The sequence below is a fragment of the Oncorhynchus mykiss genome, chromosome 13 (assembly GCF_013265735.2).
Source record: "Oncorhynchus mykiss isolate Arlee chromosome 13, USDA_OmykA_1.1, whole genome shotgun sequence".
Classification (NCBI taxonomy): Eukaryota; Metazoa; Chordata; class Actinopteri; order Salmoniformes; family Salmonidae; genus Oncorhynchus; species Oncorhynchus mykiss.
This window is the reverse complement of record NC_048577.1, coordinates 2905924-2930866: the sequence shown is the minus strand read 5'-3', so window position 1 is coordinate 2930866 and position 24943 is coordinate 2905924. Positions and strand designations below refer to the sequence as shown.

General features: G+C 44.6%; 2 protein-coding genes across 5 annotated transcripts; both read right to left on the bottom strand.

Moving 5' to 3' along the window:
- Positions 1-261: 261 nt before the first annotated feature.
- Positions 262-13373, bottom strand: LOC110487306 (zinc finger protein 345). Of its 3 annotated transcripts, XR_005035691.1 has the most exons (4): positions 13237-13360; positions 12580-12766; positions 567-4445; positions 262-523 (listed from the first exon to the last, which is right to left on the bottom strand). XR_005035691.1 is itself a non-coding variant. In XM_021559227.2 (3 exons), exons 2-3 carry the CDS (start codon positions 12746-12748, stop codon positions 1993-1995), a joined length of 2622 nt encoding a protein of 873 aa, XP_021414902.2. In that variant the 5' UTR covers positions 12749-12827; positions 13237-13373; the 3' UTR covers positions 262-1992. The 3 variants fall into 3 exon arrangements, 2 of the variants coding, with proteins under 2 accessions (XP_021414902.2, XP_021414901.2); XM_021559227.2 differs by having other exon boundaries at positions 262-4445; positions 12580-12827; positions 13237-13373; XM_021559226.2 differs by having other exon boundaries at positions 262-4445.
- A 4043-nt stretch (positions 13374-17416) lies between these two features.
- On the bottom strand, positions 17417-23412 carry LOC118938416 (zinc finger protein 239-like). 2 transcript variants are annotated; one of them, XM_036942295.1, is made up of 3 exons: positions 23257-23412; positions 22646-22832; positions 17417-18678 (listed from the first exon to the last, which is right to left on the bottom strand). In XM_036942295.1, the coding sequence occupies exons 2-3, from the start codon at positions 22812-22814 to the stop codon at positions 17921-17923; spliced, it is 927 nt and encodes a 308-aa protein (XP_036798190.1). In that variant the 5' UTR covers positions 22815-22832; positions 23257-23412; the 3' UTR covers positions 17417-17920. The 2 variants fall into 2 exon arrangements, with proteins under 2 accessions (XP_036798190.1, XP_036798189.1); XM_036942294.1 differs by having other exon boundaries at positions 22934-23399.
- Positions 23413-24943: the final 1531 nt, after the last annotated feature.

Sequence of the window (24943 nt, the reverse complement as noted above, 5' to 3'; positions counted from 1 at the left end):
ATTACACTTCTCCTAACCTCTCCTTCTTGGGGTTGGGGAACCCTGCCTTATGATAATATTACACTTCTCCTAACCTCTCCTTCTTGGGGTTGGGGAACCCTGCCTTATGATAATATTACACTTCTCCTAACATACATCTCATATTTGCCCTCTAAAGGGATGCCATTTTCCTGACCTCCCTGAAAGTGTACAAAAAGGCATTGTTGTGGGTGCCATGCCAACCAATACAATGTCAATGAAGAAGAGGCATTACACAGACAGTTTATTCTGTTGGTATTTATAATTCAATTCGAGGATACTTGGCAATATTTTTTTTACACACACAGGTTACATCCAGATGATGACACAACAATACACTCATATTGTTTACTTCTGACGTCAATCCAGACCAGCCCTTCTCCTGAGGTTAAAAAAAGAATGGCTGAATTCTGTCATAATCCTACTGGGCAAAAAAACTGGTTGAATCAACGTCGTTTCAACCTAAAACGTCAAAGCGATGACGTTGAATCAACGTCGTTTCAACCTAAAACGTCAAAGCGATGACGTTGAATCAACGTCGTTTCAACCTAAAACGTCAAAGCGATGACGTTGAATCAACGTGGAAAAACTGATTGGATTTGAAAAAAAGTATTTAAATGTTTTGGGAATTTAATTTAAAAAAAAACTTTGGACCTAAATCCAATGACACGGTGAAATGTTTTGTTGATTTCACATTGAATTCACAACCAAAATATGAATTAAAAGTAGACGTTGAACTGACGTCTGTGCCCAGTGGGATGATTCTATGGACATATTCTGTATTCAATAGGATAGCCCACAGGGCATTATTCTCTTCACGCTGTACTACTCGTAAACAGGAAGGTTGTATTTTAGATCAACTTCTCAATGTACCTTGTACAACGTGTAATAGATGATCCAAATGTACCTTCTTTACACATCTCACTCATCAGTTTAAAAAGTAGGGCAGAGACACTGTTCAACAACATAAACTGTAGGCCTATCTGACCTCTGTTACTGTGAACTGTTGTAATGGTATATGTAAATATGTTATGACACTGTAGTGATTAAAGGGGGGATCTGCAGTTGTAACATACATTTTTAGACTTACATAAATGAATGATACTGTATATCCCTATTAATTTTTAATCCCTCATAAGATTATTTCAACTGTCACACTCCATCAGAACCACAAAATATAAGTTTGCTTTCCTCCAATGTTTGGAAACATTGTAAATGTAAACAAACCCCGTATAGCCTAAAACATGGTTAAAATTATCATTTTGAGATCATGAATGGTCAGTCCATAGCAGATCGTTTTGAGATCATGAATGGTCAGTCCATAGCAGATCATTTTGAGATCATGAATGGTCAGTCCATAGCAGATCATTTTGAGATCATTCATGGTCATTCATGGCATTGTCGACAACCCACGGTCAAATGAACTCAGAGCATGAATCTGTGTCCTGGAACGCAGATTCTATACAGATATATTTATCACATGCTTTGGTGAATAAGAGATTTTATATAATGGAGAGCAATGGTGAGGCTTTTCCACAGTATTGTCTAACGAGCAGCACCATTGAGGACTTTCACCATTTTGAAGTAGTCAAAATGTTGGGACTTCCTGTGGGTTAAGGAAGGACGCTATAATTCCATCCAGGTCAGCAGAAGGAGTTAACCAATGCATTTATAGTCCTGAGCTAACATTATATAACTGCAGGTAGCAGTAAATCACCAACCTTGGCTTTGTACCTGTTCAGACTGCAGCACATTAGGAGGTGGTATCCTGTTCAGATGATACACACTCCACCAAAATAGGTGGTGGTATGTACTTTTTCAGTTGATTTGCTACCTTCCAATACACTCATAGAAGTAGAAGATTTAGACTATTTTAAAAAGGAGATCGCTCTCATTAGTGCTGCCCAATCCCATACTGACACAGAAGACAGCATTGCAAAGATATGAGGTATAACTCTTCCTTTCCTAGTTAGCTTATGTAGCCTCTTCCTTCACTTCTCTCTCCTCGACCTCAACTTCTCTCTCTTTTCCATCTTCCTCCTCTTCTTTGACAATCACATTAAGAATAAAGGTAGGATTCTCTCCAATATGTATTCTTTGATGTTTCTTAAAATTTCCTGAGTAATTGAAGCTCTTCCCACATTGAGTGCAGTGGTAAGGCTTCTCTCCATTATGTATTTTTTTATGTTCCTTAAGGCTGCCTAAATTATCAAAGCTCGTCCCACAAAAATAGCAGTGGTTAGGCTTCTCTCCTGTGTGGATTCTCTGGTGTTTCTGTAGGGTATCTGCCGCACGGAAATTCTTCCCACATTGGGTGCAGTGGTACGGCTTCTCTCCACTATGTACTATCTCATGTCTCTTTAGGTTTGCTTTCTCACTGAAGCTCTTCCCACATTGGGTGCAGTGGTAAGGCTTCTCTCCCGTGTGTACTTTTTGATGATTATTTAGATTACCTAAGGAACTGAAACTCTTCCCACATTGAGGACAGGGGTAACTCCCACGGCCAGGTCTTGATGTCCCTGGGTCAACTACACTACCAGTTTTCTCCTCTTCCTCAACTTCTCTTTTTTCCTTCTCATGTACTCTCTCGTGTCTCTTAAGGTTTGCTTTCTCACTGAAACTCTTCCCACATGCAGAGCAGTGGAAAGGTTTCTCTCCAGTGTGTACTCTTTGATGATTCTTTAGATTACTCGAGGAACTAAAATTCTTTCCACATTGAGGACAGGGGTAACGACCACAATCAGGTGGTCTTGATGTATCTGGGTCATCCTCCTCTTCTTTGACAATCACATTGAGATTACAGTCACCATCCTCTTCTTTGACAATCACATTGAGAGTACAGTCACCATCCTCTTCTTTGACAATCACATTGAGATTACAGTCACCATCCTCTTCTTTGACAATCACATTGAGAGTACAGTCACCATCCTCTTCTTTGACAATCACATTGAGATTACAGGTAGGTTTCACTCCAATGTGTTTTTGCTGATGTTTCTTAAAGGTTCCTGAATGATGGAAGCTCTTCCCGCAAAGAGAGCAGTGGTAAGGCTTTTCTCCACTATGTATTCTTTGATGTTCTTTAAGGCTTCCTGAATGATTAAAGCTCTTCTCACAAAGAGAGCAGTGGTGAGGCTTCTCTCCTGTGTGGATTCTCTGGTGTTTCTGTAGGGTATCTTCCACACGGAAATTCTTCCCACATTCAAAGCAGTTGTAAGGCTTCTCTCCATTATGTACCCTCTCATGTCTCTTAAGGTGTGCTTTCTCGCGGAAACGCTTCCCACATGCTGAACAGTGGAAAGGTTTCTCTCCAGTGTGTACTCTTTGATGATTCTTTAGATTACTTGAGGAACTAAAATTCTTCCCACATTGAGGACAGGGGTAACTCCCACGACCAGGTAGTCTTGATGTACCTGAGTCAACTACACCATTATTTTCCTCAACTTCTCTCTTTACGTTATCATTGATTTTCCTCTCACCCTCCTCCTCTTTGACAATCACATTGACAGTACTGGCAGGCTTCTCTTCTATGTGTATTCGCTGATGACTCTTTAGGTTTCCGGGTTGATTGAAACTCTTCCCACAAAGAGAGCAGTGGTAAGGCTTCTCCCTACTGTGTGATCTCTGGTGATTCTTTAGATCTCCCGCAAAACGGAATTTCTTTCCACACGCAGTGCAGTGGTAAGGTTTCTCCCCTGTATGTATTCTCTGGTGTTCCTTAAGGCTTCCTGAGTGATTAAAGCGCTTGCCACATGTGGTGCAGTGGTAAGGCTTCTCTTCACTATGTACTCGCTCGTGTCTATTAAGATTTACTTTCTCACTGAAACCCCTCCCACATGTGGCGCAGTGGAAAGGTTTCTCTCCAGTGTGTACTCTTTGATGATTCTTTAGGCTTACTTCTCTTGTAAAACTCTTCCCACAAGCAGAGCAGTGGAAAGGTTTCTCTCCTGTGTGAGTTCTCTTATGATTCTTTAGAACTCCAGCCCGACTGAAACTCTTCCCACATTGGGTGCAGTGGTGAGGCTTCTCCCCTGTATGTATTCTTTGATGTTCAGTAAGGTTTCCTGAACGATTAAAGCTCTTCCCACACTGGGAGCAGTGGTAAGGCTTCTCCCCTGTATGTATTCTCTGGTGACTTTTTAGACTTCCAAGCTGAGTGAATCCCTCCCCACATCGAGCACAGTGGTAAGGCTTTTTTTTACTGTGTGATCTCTCATGACTCTTAAGGTCTCCTGTCCGACTGAAACTCTTCCCACATTGGGAGCAGAGGTAAGTCTTCTTTATTTTAGGAGTCTGTTTGAGTGATTTGAGGTGAGTTGGACAATTAAAACTGTCGCTACAGCAGGGTTGGGGCTTCTGTCTGCATTCTTTATGATTTCCTGACGCTGTGGGACTGGGCTTGCTGTCTGAGTCTGGGTTGGAGCTCTTTCCTGTAAGAATATGAACACATATTGGGTAAGAAACAGAAAGAGGTACAAAGGCTTTTTAGGCTTAAAAATGCAGGATTTAACCTTAAAGAATGGCTAAAAAAAAAACTAGTCACGGAAGCAACAACATATCCTACCAATTCCTCAAAATAGTCCGAAATAATCTCAGATCAATCAAGAAATCTGTAATTAGTGTAGAGCCGTGATGTAGTGATAAAACTCCCCTACACCAATCACATTTAAGACTCCCCACCAGAGACCAGGGTTCCATACCCTTCACCAACAACATTTATTAGTTCCTAAAATCACTAGCCAGCCAGCCAAGTTCCCATCTCTGTGTTTTGTCAATGAAGCAGGTACATTGAGCAGGCAGGCCACATTAGCTCAATCAGCTTATCAAGTCACTGGCGACACCTGTGCTTCGGTACCGTTTTGTTTCTTACACACTCTGGTCATAGAGAGGGAGAAAGTTGTAAGTCTGGCAGTGTTTCATAGAAAATCCTGTTATAAAAGAGGTCGCGGCAGGACACCAAGAATATTTTTGGAATATTGACAAGTGCGCATTGTCTTAATTCCCCATTTGCCCAAAACGATGGCAGACTGGAGTGATCACCAGGCCTGGAGTTTCCTGATGTTAGGGGCAAGGCCATTTGGCCTTCCAAGAGGTGCCCAATCTGCCAGGGCACCATGGCCATCTGCCAGGGCACCATGGCCATCTGCTAGAGCACCAAGGCAATCTGCCAGGGCACCATGGCCATCTGCTAGAGCACCAAGGCAATCTGCCAGGGCACCATGGCCATCTGCTAGAGCACCAAGGCCATCTGCTAGAGCACCAAGGCAATTAACCAGAATAGACAATTAAATTGATTTGAAAACAACAACAAAAACACACTAGCTCTTCTATTAAGAAAAACATAAGTGTATGTCAATGTTCAGAAACAATTATCCTACATGTCAAAGTGTAGGTGATGGGCTGTAGTCAATACCATAGTCTGTCATGTTTGACAAATATAATGAAGGATAATTAATATTAAGGTCTAAAGGCTTGATTCTGTCATACCAGAGGCACTGTTCATTCAGACGGGAGAGGCTGTTCATTCAGACAGGAGAGGCTGTTCATTCAGACAGGAGAGCCTGTTCATTCAGACGGGAGAGGCTGTTCATTCAGACGGGAGAGGCTGTTCATTCAGACGGGAGAGGCTGTTCATTCAGACGGGAGAGGCTGTTCATTCAGACGGGAGAGGCTGTTCATTCAGACGGGAGAGGCTGTTCATTCAGACGGGAGAGGCTGTTCATTCAGACGGGAGAGGCTGTTCATTCAGACGGGAGAGGCTGTTCATTCAGACAGGAGAGGCTGTTCATTCAGATAGGAGAGAAAGGCAATGACTGTTGCGCACGGCAACATCACCCACCTTGCAATCTGAGCGGACGGAGGCAGTCAACATTTTAAAACTATTTAACCATAAACGCTAAATGCAATTTGGAACATTTGTGCACATTGCTGAGCTTATAGCCCACCCGGTTTCTTCATGCATCGCGCCGACAGAAACAAACATCTCTCTGGTAAGAAGGGTGGGGGTGTATGCCTTATGATTAACGAGTCGTGGTGTGATCATAACAACATACAAGAACTCAAGTCCTTTTGTTCACCTGATCTAGAATTCCTTACGATCAAATGCCGACCGCATTATCTACCAAGAGAATTGTCTTCGATGATAATCACAGCCGTGTACATCCCCCTCAAGCAGACACCTCGACGGCCCTGAAAGAACTTCATTGGACTCTATGTAAACTGGAAAACACATATCCTGAGGCTGCATTTATTGTAGCTGGGGATTTTAAAAAGGCTAATCTGAAAACAAGGCTCTCTAAATTTTATCAGCATATTGAATGCGCGACCCGGGCTGGCAACACTCTGGATCATTGCTATTCTAATTTCTGTGACGCATACAAAGCCCTCCATTTTGTTTCTCCCAGTTTATAGACAAAAACTAAAACAGGAAACGCCCATGCTCAGGTCTGTTCAATGCTGGTCCGACCAATCTGATTCCACGCTTCAAGATTGCTTCGATCACGTGGACTGGGATATGTTCCGGATAGCATCGGACAATTACATTGATGTATACGCTTATTCGGTGAGCAAGTTTATTAGCAAGTGCTTCGGTGATGTGGTACCCACGGTGACGATTAAATCCTTCCCCAACCAGAAACCGTGGATTGATGGCAGCATTCGTGCAAAACTGAAAGCGCGAACCACTGCTTTTAATCATGGCAAGGCGACCGGAAACATGACTGAATACAAACAGTGTAGTTATTCCCTCCACAAGGCAATCAAACAAGCTAAGCGTCAGTATAGAGACAAAGTAGAGTTGCAATTCAACGGCTCAAACACTAAATGTATGTGGCAGGGTCTACAGTCAATCACGGACTACAAAAAGAAAACCAGCCCCATCGCGGACACCAATGTCTTGCTCCCAGACAAACTAAACAACTTCTTTGCTCGCTTTGAGGACAATACAGTGCCACTGACACGGCCCACTACCAAAACCTGCGGGCTCTCCTTCACCGCAGCCAACGTAAATAAAACATTTAAACGTGTTAAAGGCCCAGGCGGCATCCCTAGCCGCGTCCTCAGAGCATGCGCAGACCAGCTGGCTGTTGTGTTTACAGACATATTCAATCAATCCCTATCCCAGTCTGCTGTGTCCACATGCTTCAAGAGGGCCACCATTGTTCCTGTTCCCATGAAATCTAAGGTAACTGAACTAGATGACTATCACCCTGTAGCACTCACTTCTTTCATCATGAAGTGCTTTGAGAGACTAGTCAAGGATCATATCACCTCTACCCTACCTAACAACCTAGACCCACTCCAATTTGCTTACCGCCCCAATAGGTCCACAGACAACGCAATCGCAACCACACTGCCCTATCCCGTCTGGACAAGAGGAATACCTATGTAAGAATGCTTGCTGTTCATCGATTACAGCTCAGCATTTAACACCATAGTAGCCTCCAAACTCATAATTAAGCTTGAGACCCTGGGTCTCGATCCCGCCCTGTGCAACTTGGTCCTGGACTTTGACGGGCCGCCCCTAGGTGGCGAGGGTAGGAAACAACATCTCCACCCCGCTGATCCTCAACACTGGGGCCCCACAAGGATGTGTTCTCAGCCCTCTCCTGTACTCCCTGTTCACCCATGACTGCGTGGCCATGCACTCTTCCAACTCAATCATCAAGTTTGCAGACGACACTACAGTGGTAGGCTTGATTACCAACAATGACGAGACGGCCTACAGGGAGGAGGTGAGGGCCCTCGGAGTGTGGTGTCAGGAAAATAACCTCACACTCAACGTCAACAAAACAAAGGAGATGATCGTGGATTTCAGGAAACAGCAGAGGGAGCACTCCCCTATCCACATCGATGGGACAGTAGTGGAGAAGGTGGAGAGTTTTAAGTTCCTTGGCGTACCCATCACAGACAAACTGAAATGGTCCACCCACACAGACAGCGTGGTGAAGAAGGCGCAACAGCGCCTCTTCAACCTCAGGAGGCTGAAGAAATTTGTCTTGTCACCAAAAATACTCAAACGTTTACAGATGCACAATCGACAGCATCCTGTCGGGCTGTATCACCGCCTGGTACGGCAACTGCTCCGCCCATAACCGAAAGGCTCTCCAGAGGTGCACAGTGATGTGCACAACACATCACTGGGGGCAAACTACCTGCCCTCCAGGACACCTACACCACCCGATGTCACAGGAAGGCCATAAAGATCATCAAGGACATCAACCACCCGAGCCACTGCCTGTTCACCCCGCTATCATCCAGAAGGCGAGGTCAGTACAGGTGCATCAAAGCTGGGACGAGAGACTGAAAAACAGCTTCTATCTCAAGGCCATCAGACTGTTAAACAGCCATCACTAACATTGAGTGGCTTCTGCCAACATACAGACTCAATCTCTAGCCACTTTTATAATTAACATTTGGATGTAATAAATGTATCACTAGTCACTTAAACAAAGTCACTTTATATAAATGTTTACATACCCTACATTACTCATCTCATATGTATATACTGTACTCTATACCATCTACTGCATCTTGCCTATGCCGTTCGGACATCGCTCATCCATATATTTATATGTACTTATTCTTAATAATTCCTTTACACTTGTGTGTATAAGGTAGTTGTTGTGAAATTGTTAGATTACTTGTTAGATATTACTGCACGGTCGGAACTAGAAGCACAAGCATTTCGCTACACTCGCATTAACATCTGCTAACCATCTGTATGTGACCAATACAATTTGATTTGATTTACTGCCATGTGGACATTGCTGGGCTTATAACGTGAAGAAAAAAATGTAACTAAACATTCTGATCAGCCTCATTGCTATTAAAGGGGGTTTTGACGTACAGTGGTTGGATTAATTTGGGATCTATCACCCCACAACTGTCCCAGAGTCTGGTTTGGAATATTTACTTCTCGCACAGAACAAGCTGACCAATAGAAGAGGTCAACCTTTGAACTATGGGGAGGATAGTACATTGACGTAGTAAAAGCAGCAGCCTGTTCGTTGCTCATCTTGTCGACCAAAAAAAATGTACATTTCTTCTAACATCTTCAATATGCGTCTTGGAATCCGATAAGACCGTTGCAGCCTAGCCCGATGTGTCGCTCTTCGCTAGCAGCCTAGCCCGATGTGTCGGTCTTCGCTAGCAGCCTAGCCCGATGTGTCGCTCTTCGCTAGCAGCCTAGCCCGATGTGTCGCTCTTCGCTAGCAGCCTAGCCCGATATGTCGCTCTTCGCTAGCAGCCTAGCCCGATGTGTCGCTCTTCGCTAGCAGCCTAGCCCGATATGTCGCTTTTCGCTAGCAGCCTAGCCCGATGTGTCGCTCTTCGCTAGCAGCCTAGCCCGATGTGTCGCTCTTCGCTAGCAGCCTAGCCCGATATGTCGCTCTTCGCTAGCAGCCTAGCCCGATGTGTCGCTCTTCGCTAGCAGCCTAGCCCGATGTGTCGCTCTTAGCTAACATCCTAGCCCGATATGTCGCTCTTCGCTAGCAGCCTAGCCTGATGTGTCGCTCTTCGCTAGCAGCCTAGCCCGATATGTCGCTCTTCGCTAGCAGCCTAGCCCGATGTGTCGCTCTTAGCTAACATCCTAGCCCGATGTGTCGCTCTTAGCTAACATCCTAGCCCGATGTGTCGCTCTTCGCTAGCAGCCTAGCCCGATGTGTCGCTCTTAGCTAACATCCTAGCCCGATGTGTCGGTCTTCGCTAGCAGCCTAGCCCGATGTGTCGCTCTTCGCTAGCAGCCTAGCCCGATGTGTCGCTCTTCGCTAGCAGCCTAGCCCGATGTGTCGCTCTTAGCTAACAGCCTAGCCCGATGTGTCGCTCTTCGCTAACAGCCTAGCCCGATGTGTCGGTCTTCGCTAGCAGCCTAGCCCGATGTGTCGGTCTTCGCTAGCAGCCTAGCCCGATGTGTCGCTCTTCGCTAGCAGCCTAGCCCGATGTGTCGCTCTTAGCTAACAGCCTAGCCCGATGTGTCGCTCTTCGCTAACAGCCTAGCCCGATATGTCGGTCTTCGCTAGCAGCCTAGCCCGATGTGTCGGTCTTCGCTAGCAGCCTAGCCCGATGTGTCGGTCTTCGCTAGCAGCCTAGCCCGATGTGTCGGTCTTCGCTAGCAGCCTAGCCCGATGTGTCGGTCTTCGCTAGCAGCCTAGCCCGATGTGTCGGTCTTCGCTAGCAGCCTAGCCCGATGTGTCGGTCTTCGCTAGCAGCCTAGCCCGATGTGTCGCTCTTCGCTAGCAGCCTAGCCCGTTGTGTCGCTCTTCGCTAGCAGCCTAGCCCGATGTGTCGCTCTTCGCTAGCAGCCTAGCCCGATGTGTCGCTCTTCGCTAGCAGCCTAGCCCGATGTGTCGCTCTTCGCTAGCAGCCTAGCCCGATGTGTCGCTCTTCGCTAGCAGCCTAGCCCGATGTGTCGCTCTTCGCTAGCAGCCTAGCCCGATGTGTCGCTCTTCGCTAGCAGCCTAGCCCGATGTGTCGGTCTTCGCTAGCAGCCTAGCCCGATGTGTCGCTCTTCGCTAGCAGCCTAACCCAGTGTGTCGCTCTACGCTAGCAGCCTAGCCCGATGTGTCGGTCTTCGCTAGCAGCCTAACCCAGTGTGTCGCTCTTCGCTAGCAGCCTAACCCAGTGTGTCGCTCTTCGCTAGCAGCCTACCCCGGTGTGTCGCTCTTCGCCAGCAGCCTACCCCGATGTGTCGCTCTTCGCTAGCAGCCTAGCCCGATGTGTCGCTCTTCGCTAGCAGCCTAGCCCGATGTGTCGGTCTTCGCTAGCAGCCTAACCCAGTGTGTCGCTCTTCGCTAGCAGCCTAGCCCGGTGTGTCGCTCTTCGCTAGCAGACTACCCCGGTGTGTCGCTCTTCGCCAGCAGCCTACCCCGATGTGTCGCTCTTCGCTAGCAGCCTAGCCCGATGTGTCGCTCTTCGCTAGCAGCCTAGCCCGATGTGTCGGTCTTCGCTAGCAGCCTAACCCAGTGTGTCGCTCTTCGCTAGCAGCCTAGCCCGGTGTGTCGCTCTTCGCTAGCAGCCTACCCCGGTGTGTCGCTCTTCGCCAGCAGCCTACCCCGATGTGTCGCTCTTCGCTAGCAGCCTAGCCCAATGTGTCGCTCTTCACTGGTAGCCTACCCCGATGTGTCGCTCTTCACTGGTAGCCTACCTCGGGGCTGCGACGACTGTGAGATGGACCCGATCACGTGACGGGAATTGGCTAATAGGAATTGAGATATCTGAGAGAGCCATGTGAGTGAGAGGTGCTTCGGAGCAAGGCGGTTGGCAGCTAGGAGAAGGGAATGGCTATCCACACAATGCAAATAGTCTGGGTAGCCATTTGATTAGCTGTTCGGGGGTCTTATGGTTTGGGGGGTAGAAGCTGTTTAGAAGGCTCTTGAACCTAGATTTGGCGCTCTGGTACTGCTTCCTGTGCGGTAGCAGAGAGAACAGTATATGACTAGGGAGGCTGGAGTCTGACAATTTTTAGGGCCTTCCTCTGACACCGCCTGGTATAGAGGTCCTGGATGGCAGGAGACTTGGCCCTGGTGATGTACTGGGCCGTACGCACTACCCTATGTAGTGCCTTGCGGCCGAGCAGTTGCCATACCAGGCAGTGATGCAACCCGTCAGGATGCTCTCGATGGTGTAGCTGTAAAAATCTGATGACCCATGCCAAATCTTTGTGTCTCCTGTGGGGGAATAGGTTTTGTCGTGCCCTCTTCACGACTGTCTTGGTGTGCTTGGACCATGTTAGTTTGTTGGTGATGTGGACGCCAAAGGAACTTGAAGCTCTCAACCTGCTCCACTACAGCCCCGTCGATGAGAATGGGGGCGTGGCTCGGTCCGCCTTTTTCCTGTAGTCCACAATCATCTCCTTTGTCTTGATCACATTGAGGGAGAGGTTGTTGTCCTAGCACCATACGGTCAGGTCTCTGACCTCCTCCCTACAGGCCGTCTCATCGTTGTCAGTGATCAGGTCTACCACTGTTGTGTTAGTGGGGGACGATTGGAATCCAAACACAACCTCTCATGTACGTCATGATGACCTCAGTTACACAAATCTCACAACTGTTTTAGAATATAGTTTATGACCAAAATGATCCTACTTATTTACACTTTAGTCAATATTGAAAGTGGAATAAATGTTTGACTAATATCGATGCCACAGAAGCCATTTTCAACCAGAGAAGTTGGTTTTTGCATTAAGTTGCTCTTTAATTTTGTTGGGATGTCAGCCAGAGGGCTGGTACATTAACAGAGCATTGAAAGAAAGGCTTTTACAAGGGGCTTGTTGCTTTGAATCACACAGTGATAACACAAATTAAATATATAAAATATTATAATGTTTGGGGATAAAGCAATCTGTCCTCCCTCCCTACGAAACACAGCCAGAACTCAAGTCAGAGTATGTAAGTCTTCCATTTTAGTCCTTCAGCAGACGCGCTTAACCAGAGCGACTTGCAGTTAGTGCATCCATCTTAAGTAGGTGAGACCACCATATTTCTCAATCATAGTAAGTACATGTCTCCTCGATAAAATAGATATCAGCAAAGTCTGTGCTAGTGGGAAAAGACAGCCAGAACTCACCGGAGTCACTGTTTTCTTCCTCCTTGATTTCTCTCTCCTCCTCCTCTTTCACAATCACATTGAGTTCCAGTGTTTGACTGCAGTCCTCCAGCTTCACTGACACCACTTCTGGACCCTGTTGTGAGCTTCTCTGGGCCGGATCACCAAAGCCAGGACCCGGCTCAGACATGGTCGGCTAGAGGTGGATCTAAAAGAGGAGACCCAGCAAGTTCAGGGTGGTTTTCACAGATGGATCTTTCGTGTGATTGCTACAGAAAAGACAACACAAATATGTAACGTTTGCTAAATGAGCTAACCACACATAACGTCCAACAGGGATTTTTTTTTAAAGCATAAATCGGTAGCCTTTAGCAACGGTTGGTCCAGCTAATTTAGCTAGCTAGCTAATTCCTCGCTAAGTCATTTTGCTCACAATGAGACGTTAGCTGGCTACCAAAAGCAAGTCACACTTAAACCGTTATCCTGAACTGTAGTTAACTAACTAACATTAGCTATAGTAACAGATTGGAGGTTGTAACTAGCGAACTATCTAGCTGACTAATGGCTAACTTGCTGGGAAAAACAATAACAAAGACAGGCCGCGGAAACCACTGCAGATTCATGGAATGCGTTAGTTTACATACCCAACTACAAGGTCACATTTAAAAATTTAAATACCTGAACAGTTACTTTTCTGTAATTGTTTGGCTGTAAATGCAAATTATGAGTTCCTGTGCGAGCAATCAGAATCGTTCAATGTATTATTCTATATGGTATAAACACATCTGTATGACGGGATCATCGTCTTCTTCGATGTGGTTTAACGGCGGATGGCATCCAACACATGTTGCATTACCGCCACCTACTAGACTGGAGTAAAACACCCTTATAGTTTGCTTTTTTTTTTATTAATAAATGAACAAATACCCTACAATCTAACCCTACACTAATAAAAACCCACCACCCTACTCCACTAAATCTATGTAGTCGTAGCTCAGGCCAACAGCCTGAAAGGACACCACCACTCAACACACCCTGTAACTCTTATGATGTCAAACGTCATTCAACCAAATACTTCTCTGCAGCTGCCACCACAACTTCAATTTTCTGCGACTTATATTCCATCCCTGCAGTACAGTAAATAACCATTGCTATAAATTCTAAAAATCCAATCATACTGAAACATAACACTCCTCTCAGGATCCCTCCCTCTGTACTGTTACAGATCTACTACTCACACCACTCCTCTCGGGATCCCTCCCCTTGACCCATCTTCCTCTACTTCCTTTACTGCCTCAGCATATGACAACTCCTGCACTAATCTAACCCTGGAAACCTCAACCTGTCTCTCTCTCACCGGACATTTCTGATGCCCGGCCCCATGGGCACACCTACAATTAACACATACCGCAGGTAGCCTAGTGGTTAGAGCGTTGGGCCAGTAAACGAAAGGTTGCTAGATTGTTCTGCCCCTGAACAAGGCAGTTATAACCCACTGTTCCCCAGTAGGCCGTCATTGTAAATTAGAATTTGTTCTTAACTGACTTGCCTAGTTAAATAAAGGTTCAATTTAAAAAAGCCAATATAAACGCATTGACTAACGCTGTATTACCAAGTGGACAGATGTTGAAGAGAGTGAAACCTCTTGCAGCACCTGAGTGGCGCAGCGGGTCTCAGGCACTGCATCTCAGTGCTAGAGGTGTCACTACAGACACCTTGGTTCGAATCCAGGCTGTATTACAACTGACCGTGATTGGGAGTCCCATAGGGTGGTGTACAATTGGCCCAGGTTTGGCTGGTGTAGGCCGTCATTGTAAATAATAATTTGTTCTTAACTGACCTGCCTAGTTATGTAAAGGTTAATTGAATAAATATATATAGGATTTGAAGACATTGAGGTCTTAGCCCAAAGCCAGTAGGGGAGTCCGGAGGCATTCTACCCCGACAAGAAAAATAAGGAATTTCAACAGCTACATGCATGAATTTGGTGCACTTTGAGATTAACTTGGAGAGATTAGATATTTTTTCAGGTAATTTTGAACCTTCCCACCTGCCACAGCAGAAACAACCAATTACAGGAGCTACTATGGGTCTCTCTACTCTTTACTCTACAGTATGTTGGCAAAAAGACTTCAAACATAGCTCTTGTCTAATGAGCCAATCAGATTGCGGTAAACGTCTGGGATATTTTACTTCGGCTCATGAAACACGGGACCAACACTTGACATGTTTCATTCATATTTTTGTTCAGTGTAATTAGAATCTATAGAGCAGCTTAAAGTAATACTGTTACTGTCCTCAACCCACCTATATTCTCTCTCCATCTGCCCTTTTCCGTCACTTTCTCTGTCTTCTCTGGTGTCTCTCTCTCCATCTGCCCTCTTATGTCACTCACTCTGTCTTCTCTGTTGTCTTCTCCATCTGCCCTCTTCTGTCACTTTCTCTGTCTTCTCTGTTGCTGTCTGTGTCTTGTCTGGGGTCTCTCTCCATCTGCCTTCTTCTGTCACTTTCTTTATCTTCTGTGTTGTCTCTTCCATCTGCGCCCTTCTGTCACTTTCTCTGTCTTCTCTGGTGTCTCTCTCCATCTGCCCTCTTATGTCACTTTCTCTGTCTTCTCTGTTGCTGTCTGTTGCCTCTCTCCATCATCTACTCCTCTGTTGCAGTCTCTGTGTCTTCACTTCCTTACTATGTTTGGTCCCTCGCTGCTGCTGGTCTAAAGCCCCGTTCTCATTGGCAGTTTGAAGTGACTGAAATCCTATTTCTTTTTGCATATCCGATTAGAATCTGTTATTTTTTCCTGCAGTCTAAACAGCCAAAAAAAGCACATGGAATCTGATATTTCAAGCCACATTTCAAACCACCTTCATAGGTGGTTTGAAGTCAGATACAAATCTGATTCCTGGCAATGCGATTTGTGTCTGAACGGTACAGATCAGATGTATTTACCCTCAAGTGTTTTTAGACTGTTACTTATCTACTCTATTGACAGTTTGACAAGAACATGTGGTAGCTAACTAGCTTGTTTGATTGTTTACAAACTAATGAGTGAATGTGCTAGAAAGCTAAACAGCTACATAGCTAGCTGACTGCTGCGGCTAGCTAGCGGACTGCTGCGGCTAGCTAGCGGACTGCTGCGGCTAGCTAGCGGACTGTTGCGGCTAGATAGCGGACTGCTGCGGCTAGCTAGTGGACTGCTGTGGCTAGTTGACTGCTGCGGCTAGCTAGCGGACTGCTGCGGCTAGCTAGTGGACTGCTGTGGCTAGTTGACTGCTGCGGCTAGTTAGTGGACTGTTGTGGCTAGCTAGCTGACTGATGCGGCTCCCTTGAAGCTTTAAAAGTGTTTCTTACACTATGATTTTGGTCATTCAAAGCATTGGAAACGTCCATGCCAGGCGTTGTTATCACCGTAGCTTGTTACATAACTTCTGAGTGATAGGAAGCACCATCACCAATCAGCCTCCACCTCTCCACACACATGTCTGCCGTTACTATGACAACTAGCGTAGCCATGTCAGCCAATGACTGCTGTCTGAACACACACACATCTGATTTCGTCACTTGTAACTTCCTGTTTGGACAGTCAGTATTCCAAAACAGGTTTGAAAAAACAAAACTGATTTGAGCATTAAGGCCTGCTGAAGTGCTCCACTGACCTTCTGTTATCATCTGTCCTCCTCCTTGGCTCATCTGAAAGGTAGCAAGGTAGAGGTGCAACCAGGCACGGCTCCAGGATGACACGCCTGAGGGGAACTTTTAAATCCATATGGGGGGGGGGGGCACAACTAGAATTGCTTTAGAGCCCTAATAAAACAAGGTAGATTGGTCTTACTGCTGTTGAAATGTACAAAAAAATGTATCTGAAATGTAGCTGTATACATCACCAAATATATCAAATCAACGTTTGTCTACTTTAGAAGGCTACACGGTTTTGATCCTATACTAGTGCGACGTTCAACATGTAAAACAAAATGGAGGTCTATCTGAGTAATGATAGCAGAGTGAACGTTTGTCTACTTCTTTCAGTAGGCTACACACGGTGGTGTTGGCCCTATACAACTGATACATTCAACATGTAAAACAAAATGGAGGCTTATCTGAAATGTCATTTTCACTAAATTTGCAAACATTACTAAAAACATGGTTTCAATTTGTCATTATGGGTTCGTGTGTGTAGATGGGTGAGAGAAATGTTTTTCTTTAATCCATTTTGAATTCAGGCTATAACACAAAATGTGGAATAGTCAAAGGGTATGCATGAATACTCTCTGAAAGACTGTAGGCACTGTATTTAGAACAATACAAGAAAACCATAGAGTCTAGACACAAACCATTCACATGAAGGCCAACCAAATGGAATGATGAATTCAATTAACAATGGTCTCTTAACGGTCTCTCCCCGCTACAGTGTTATCAAATCCTCTCAGATCTACACAAGTACATGGGGTGCAGGGCTTAAGGGACGATTTGGTATTGGAGCCACCTCTTCTTTCCTAGTCTGACCTTGGAATCTTGGTCCTCCAACCTTCCTTTGGAGGGAGCCACCTCTTCTTTCCTAGTCTGACCTTGGAATCTTGGTCCTCCAACCTTCCTTTGGAGGGAGCCACCGCTTCTTTCCTAGTCTGACCTTGGAATCTTGGTCCTCCAACCTTCCTTTGGAGGGATCATAAATGCCGGCCCTTGGTCTCTGAATCCAAACCCTTCTGCCACACATGTACCAACATGTCTCTGATCTTACATTGAGCCTCAGCTCGACCCAGTGGAGAATCTATTGATCCATGTTCTATCACCCTTTTGGCTATTTGATCTGAGTTCACAGAATCATTACAAACCACACAGTTTGACCTTTTGTTCTGCCAGCAGCACAAACACTGACATCACTCTCATATAATGAGTTTATTTACCTTAACTTTATCAGGCAGGTCAATTAAAATACACATTCTTGACACCTTATTTCACAAAAAAAGAAAATAAAAAATGTCTATATAAAAAAAACTTCAACATAAAAGCCTGCATTTCAACATCAATAACTGATTCAAAATATTCAATTTTAATCAATGGCCACCTTTATTGTGCTAATAAGAAAATGCAATAAGTTACTTATGGAGAAAAAAACATTGCTTCAAAGACAACTTTTTAGGACCAATATTGAAAAATACAATGTTGAAAATATTGGGCTACCTGTCTGTAGACCCTGTCTGTGGGACCTGTCTCCTCAGTTAAAGTAGGTTGAAAATAATTAATTGTCTCTACCAACCAAATATGTTTTGTTTTTGAAAGGGACTGTGTCGTATATATCCAGCTGCACTTCGTGTTCCGCCCCCATCCATTGTCGTCCCCCCCCCCCCCCCGTGCAATGCAATTCCTATGGAGTTAGCTCCTTCACCTCTCTCTCCTCTACCTCAACTTCTCGCTCTTCTGCCTTAATGTGTCTCTGTTCGCCCTCCTCCTCTTTGACAATCACATTCGGAGTACATGTAGATTTCTCTCCAATGTGTCTTAACTGATGATTCCTTATGTTTGTTGCCCAACTGAAACTCTTCCCACAAAGTGTGCAGTGGTAAGGCTTCTCCCCTGTATGTACTCTTTGATGTTCCTTAAGTACTGAATAATAATTGAAGCTTTTCCCACATTGGGTACAGTGGTAAGGCTTCTCTCCACTATGTACTCTCTCATGTCCCGTAAGTTTTACTTTCTCACTGAAACTCTTCCCACATTGTGAGCAGTGGTAAGGCTTGTGATTTTTCTGATGAGTCTTCAGGTTTCCTAACTGACTGAAACTCTTCCCACAAAGAGAGCAGTGGTAAGGCTTCTCCCCAGTATGTACTCTTTGATGGTCCTTAAGTCTTCCTGAATGATTGAAGCTCTTCTCACACTGGGAGCAGGGGTAAGGATTCTCTCCAATGTGCATTCTCTGGTGAGCCTTTAGCTTGCTTGGTGTCTGAAAACTCTTCCCACATTGACGGCAAAGGTAAGTCTTCTTTATTTTGGGAGTCTGTTTGAGTGATTTGTGGCGAGTTGGATAAATAAAACTGTCGCTACAGCAGGGTTGGGGCTTCTGTCTGCGGTTTCCTGATGCTGTGGGACTGGGCTTGCTGTCTGAGTCTGGGTTGGAGCTCTTTCCTGTTAGAATATAAACACATACGGTAAGAACGGTAAGAAACAGAAAGAGGAACAAAGGATTTTGGGTTTAAAAATGCAAGATTCAACATGAATTTGGTGTGATGTGAGCTGGAGTGTGTGTACATTAACAGAGCAATAAACAGACTTTACAAGGGGCTTGTTGCTTTGCATCACACAGAGATAAATTACAATGTATTGCACACTGGTGAGTACTGGACAGTCATTTGTTTTGGCGCTCATCCTCCCACATTCAGAAGCCTGAGGGTTTATACTACAAAGCAGGATCAAGGAGTTAGCCAGCTAACTTGCCTAAATATTCAGAAATAACTTTAAGCTTGATATTGGCATGGTCTAATTGACTTTGAGTAAAGCCAGTGTGTCTATGTATGAGGATAACTCAACACTACACACGTCAGCTACCACAGCGTCTGAAATGACAGCAACACTTACAAAGAGCTGTAGTTAGTTTTTTTATTTTATTTTTTATTTCACCTTTATTTAACCAGGTAGGCTAGTTGAGAACACCTTTATTTAACCAGGTAGGCCAGTTGAGAACAAGTTCTCATTTGCAACTGCGACCTGGCCAAGATAAAGCATAGCAGTGTGAACAGACAACACAGAGTTACACATGGAGTAAACAATAAACAAGTCAATAACACAGTAGAAAAAAAAGAGAGTCTATATACATTGTGTGCAAAAGCATGAGGAGGTAGGCGAATAATTACAATTTTTCAGATTAACACTGGAGTGATAAATGATCAGATGGTCATGTACAGGTAGAGATACTGGTGTGCAAAAGAGCAGAAAAGTAAAGAAATATAAACAGTATGGGGATGAGGTAGGTAAAATTGGGTGGGCTATTTACCGATAGACTATGTACAGCTGCAGCGATCGGTTAGCTGCTCGGATAGCAGATGTTTGAAGTTGGTGAGGGAGAGAAGTCTCCAACTTCAGCGATTTTTGCAATTCGTTCCAGTCACAGGCAGCAGAGAACTGGAACGAAAGGCGGCCAAATTAGGTGTTGGCTTTAGGGATGATCAGTGAGATACACCTGCTGGAGCGCGTGCTGCCATCGTGACCAGTGAACTGAGATAAGGCGGAGCTTTACCTAGCATGGACTTGTAGATGACCTGGAGCCAGTGGGTCTGGCGACGAATATGTAGCGAGGGCCAGCCGACTAGAGCATACAGGTCGCAGTGGTGGATGGTATAAGGTGCTTTAGTAACAAAACGGATGACACTGTGATAAACTGCATCCAGTTTGCTGAGTAGAGTATTGGAAGCTATTTTGTAGATGACATCGCCGAAGTCGAGGATCGGTAGGATAGTCAGTTTTACTAGGGTAAGTTTGGCGGCGTGAGTGAAGGAGGCTTAGTAGCGGAATAGAAAGCCGACTCTAGATTTGATTTTAGATTGGATATGTTTGATATGAGTCTGGAAGGAGAGTTTCAGAATAGGTGGTAAGGAATCAAAAACCAAAAGCATTGTATTTGGGACAAATCATTAACTAAACCCTAAACCTCAAAATCTTGTAATGAATCATGTGGAAATCGAGCAGGTTGAGGAGACTAAACTGCATGGAGTAACCCTGGATTGTAAACTGTCATGGTCAAAACACATTGATACAACAGTAGCTAAGATGGGGAGAAGTCTGTCCTTAATAAAGCACTGCTCTTCATTCTTAACAACACTATCAACAAGGCAGGTCCTACAGGCCCTAGTTTTGTCGCACCTGAATACTGTTCAGTCGTGTGGTCAGGTGCCACAAAAATGGACTTCGAAAAATTGCAATTGGCTCAGAACAGGGCAGCACGGCTGGCCCTTGGATGTACACAGAGAGCATTAATAATATGCATGTCAATCTCTCCTGGCTCAAAGTGGAGGAGAGATTGACTTTATCACTACTTGTATTTGTGAGAGGTGTTGAAAGCACCGAGCTGTCTGTTTAAACTACTGGCACACAGCTCGGACACTCATGCATACTAGAGGTCGACCGATTACATTGCACTCCACGAGGAAACTGCGTGGCAGGCTGACTACCTGTTATGTGAGTGCAGCGAGGAGCCAAGGTAAGTTGCTAGCTAGCATTAAACCTATTATAAAAAACAATCAATCTTAACATAATCACTAGTTAACTACACATGGTTGATGATATTACTAGTTTAACTAGCTTGTCCTGCGTTGCATATAATCGATGCGGTGCCTGTTAATTTATCATTGAATCACAGCCTACTTCGCCAAACGGATGATTTAACAAGCGCATTCGCGAAAAAAGCACAATCGTTGCATGAATGTACCCAAACATAAACATCAATGCCTTTCTTAAAATCAAAACACAAGTCTATATTTTTAAACCTGCATATTTAGTTAATATTTCCTGCTAACATGAATTTCTTTTAACTAGGGAAATTGTGTCACTTCTCTTGCGTTCTGTGCAACAGAGTCAGGGTATATGCAGAAGTTTGGGCCGCCTGGCTCGTTGCGAACTGTGTGAAGACCATTTCTTCGTAACAAAGACAGCCAACTTCGCCAAATGGGGGATGATTTAACAAAAGCGCATTTGCGAAAAAAGCACAATCGTTGCATGAATGTACCTAACCATAAACATCAATGCCTTTCTTAAAATCAATACACAGAAGTATATATTTTTAAACCTGCATATTTAGTTAAAATAAATTCATGTTAGCAGGCTATATTAACAAGGGAAATTGTGTCACTTCTCTCGCGTTCATTGCACACAGAGTCAGGGTATATGCAACAGTTTGGGCCGCCTGGCTCGTTGCGAATTAATTTGCCAGAATTTTACATAATTATGACATAACATTGAAGGTTGTGCGATGTAACAGCAATATTTAGACTGATGGTTGCCACCCGTTAGATAAAATACGGAACGGTTCCGTATTTCACTGAAAGAATTTAAAAATACAAAATACACCCTATTGAACAGCTGGGACTGTGACGCAATAATCATAGACACATGCATACACACATGTACACATGTATTTTGTGTTGTAGATATGTGGTAGTGGAGTAGAGGTCTGAGGGCACACAATATGTTGTAGATATGTGGTAGTGGAGTAGAGGCCTGAGGGCACACAATATGTTGTAGATATGTGGTAGTGGAGTAGAGGTCTGAGGGCACACAATATGTTGTAGATACGTGGTAGTGGAGTAGAGGCCTGAGGACACACAATATGTTGTAGATACGTGGTAGTGGAGTAGAGGCCTGAGGGCACACAATATGTTGTAGATATGTGGTAGTGGAGTAGAGGCCTGAGGGCACACAATATGTTGTAGATATGTGGTAGTGGAGTAGAGGCCTGAGGGCACACACTATGTTGTAGATATGTGGTAGTAGAGTAGAGGCCTGAGGACACACAATATGTTGTAGATATGTGGTAGTGGAGTAGAGGCCTGAGGGCACACAATATGTTGTAGATATGTGGTAGTGGAGTAGAGGCCTGAGGACACACAATATGTTGTAGATTAGTGGAGTAGAGGCCTGAGGACACACAATATGTTGTAGATATGTGGTAGTAGAGTAGAGGTCTGAGGACACACAATATGTTGTAGATATGTGGTAGTAGAGTAGAGGCCTGAGGGCACACAATATGTTGTAGATATGTGGTAGTGGAGTAGAGGCCTGAGGGCACACAGCGTAATATGTTGTGAAATCTCTTATGAATGTATTGTAATGTTTTTAAAATGTTTAACTGCCTTCATTTTGCCGGACCTCAGGAAGAGATCCATAATAAATACAAACTTGCCTAAATATTCAGAAATAACTTGAAGCTTGATATTGGTCTAATTTGACTCAACAACCCAAAACACACATATAAGTTTAGATTTCTTAATGTACCAGAAAATCAACTGTAATGTGGGGTTGTTTATTAAAATTAGCTGGTTAACTCATTGATCCTGATTTGTATAGCACTCTAAAACAAACAATGTTGTTAGCTTGAATTTACCGGAGTCACTGGTTTCTTCCTCCTTGATTTCTCTCTCCTCCTCCTCTTTCACAATCACATTGAGTTCCAGTGTTTGACTGCAGTCCTCCAGCTTCACTGACACCACCTCTGGACCCTGTTGGGAGCTTCTCTGGGCCGGATCACCAAAGCCAGATCCCGGCTCAGACATGGTCGGCTAGAGGTGGATCTAAAAGAGGAGACCTCAACAAGTTCTGGGGGATTTTCACTAACCTTGATCGTGGGATAGTTATAAAAATATATATGTAGCTAAAATAGCTAACAACTCACCCCGTTCAACAGGGATTAACACAAACCGGTAGCCAATTAGTTTAGCAACGGTTGTGGTCAAGATAATTTATCTAGCTAACTACCTAGCTAGTCGCCAGCTAGCTTATTCCTCGCTAGATATTTTACTCACAATGCAATGATAGATGACTAAATATAAAATAAAATACACACTTCAACTCTGACTGAATCTAGTTAGCTAGCTACACAAACGGGTTGGATTGGAGTGTTGTTCTAGCTAGTTTGGATAACAACAAAGCCAGGCCGCGGCAACCACTAACGATTCATGGAATGCGTTAGTTTACAGACCAAATTTACAAGCTCACATTTAAAATGTTAGCAGTAGGCTACTTGATACTGATTTCATTTGGCTACTTGTTTGGTTGATGAGATCCAGTGAGAGCGCAAGCAGAATCAATCATCCACCTGCGTCTCGTCAGCAACATTAATGAAGTACTTCCGGGTCACGGAATTTCGCAAACTTTCAAAAAATAAAGTCCCCCCATGTAATAGTAGAAAAGTGTCAATAACCCGTATTTAGTTGTGATATAGAGAAAAGTGTCTAAACGCTAGGGATAGGGGAAAAGTGTCTAAACGCTAGGGATAGGGGAAAAGTGTCTAAACGTTAGGGATAGGGGGAAAGTGTCTAAACGCTAGGGATAGGGGAAAAGTGTCTAAACGTTAGGGATAGGGGAAAAGTGTGACACCCATCAGGCCCCCGAGCCCAGACCCGGTATATGAAATACATATTGGCTGGTAGAGTGAAAACTATTCTAGGCGCTGCACTAGGGAATCCTCAGTAGGGTCTGTAGAATGTATATAGGGTACCATTTCATGGGAGACTCAATTATATGGCGTGTTGCTGGCCTTTTACTGCACCCAATCCATTGTACAAAACATTAGGAACACCTGCTCTTTCCATGACATAGACTGGTAAAATAAATCCAGGTGAAACCAGGTGAAAGCTATGAACCTTTATTGATGTCACTTGTTAAATCCACTTCAATCAGTGTAGATGAAGGGGAGGAGACAAGTTAAAGAAGAAATGTGATGCCTCGAGACAATTGAGACATGGATTGTGTACAGATCCTTCAGAAAAGTATTCAGACCCCTTGACTTTTCCCACATCAATTTACACATAATACCCCAAAATTGTCAAAGCAAAAACAGGTTTCTAGAAAATGTTGCACATTTATTAAAACTAAAAAACGTAAGTAATACATTGACATGAGTATTCAGACCCTTTACTCAGTACTTTGTGGAAGCATTTTTGGCAGCGATTACAGCCTCGAGTCTTCTTGGGTTTGACGCTACAAGCTTGGCTCACCTGTATTTTGGGGAGTTTCTCACATTCTTCTCTGCCGATCCTCTCAATCTCTGTCTGTCAGGTTGGATGGGGAGCGTCGCTGCACGGCTATTTTCAGGTCTCTCCAGAGACGGTCGATCGGGTTCAAGTCCGGGCTCTGGCTGGGCTACTCAAGGACATTCAAAGTCTTGTCCCGTTGCCACTCCTGCTTTGTCTCGGCTGTGTGCTTATGGTTGTTGACCTGTTGGAAGGTGAACCTTCAACCCCGGACTGAAGTCCTGAGTGATCTGGAGCAGGTTTTCATTGGGATCTCTCTATACATTGCTCCGTTCATCTGTCCCTCGATCCTGACTAGTCTCCCAGTCCCTGCCGCTGACAAACATCCCCACAGCATGATGCTGCTACCACCATGCTTCACCGTAGGGATGCTGCCAGGTTTCCTCCAGACGTGACGATTGGCATTCAGGCCAAAGAGTTCAATCTTGGTTTCATCAGACCAGAGAATCTTGTTTCTCATGGTCTGAGAGTCCTTTAGGTGCCAACTCCAAGCGGGCTGTCATGTGCCTTTTACTGAGGAGTGGCATCCTGTCTGGCCATTCTACCATAAAGGCCTGATTGGTGTAGTGCAGCAGAGATGGTTGTCAGTTTGGACGGGTGGCCAGCTCTAGGATGAGTCATGATGGTTCCAAACTTCTTCCATTTAAGAA

Coding starts and splice junctions, on each gene's coding strand:
- LOC118938416 (XM_036942295.1), bottom strand. CDS start 22,814: ATGTCTGAGCCGGGATCTGGCTTTGGTGATCCGGCCCAGAGAAGCTCC. Junction 18,679..22,645: donor GGAAGAAACCAGTGACTCCG/GTAAATTCAAGC, acceptor ATATTCTAACAG/GAAAGAGCTCCAACCCAGAC.
- LOC110487306 (XM_021559227.2), bottom strand. CDS start 12,748: ATGTCTGAGCCGGGTCCTGGCTTTGGTGATCCGGCCCAGAGAAGCTCA. Junction 4,446..12,579: donor GGAAGAAAACAGTGACTCCG/GTGAGTTCTGGC, acceptor ATATTCTTACAG/GAAAGAGCTCCAACCCAGAC.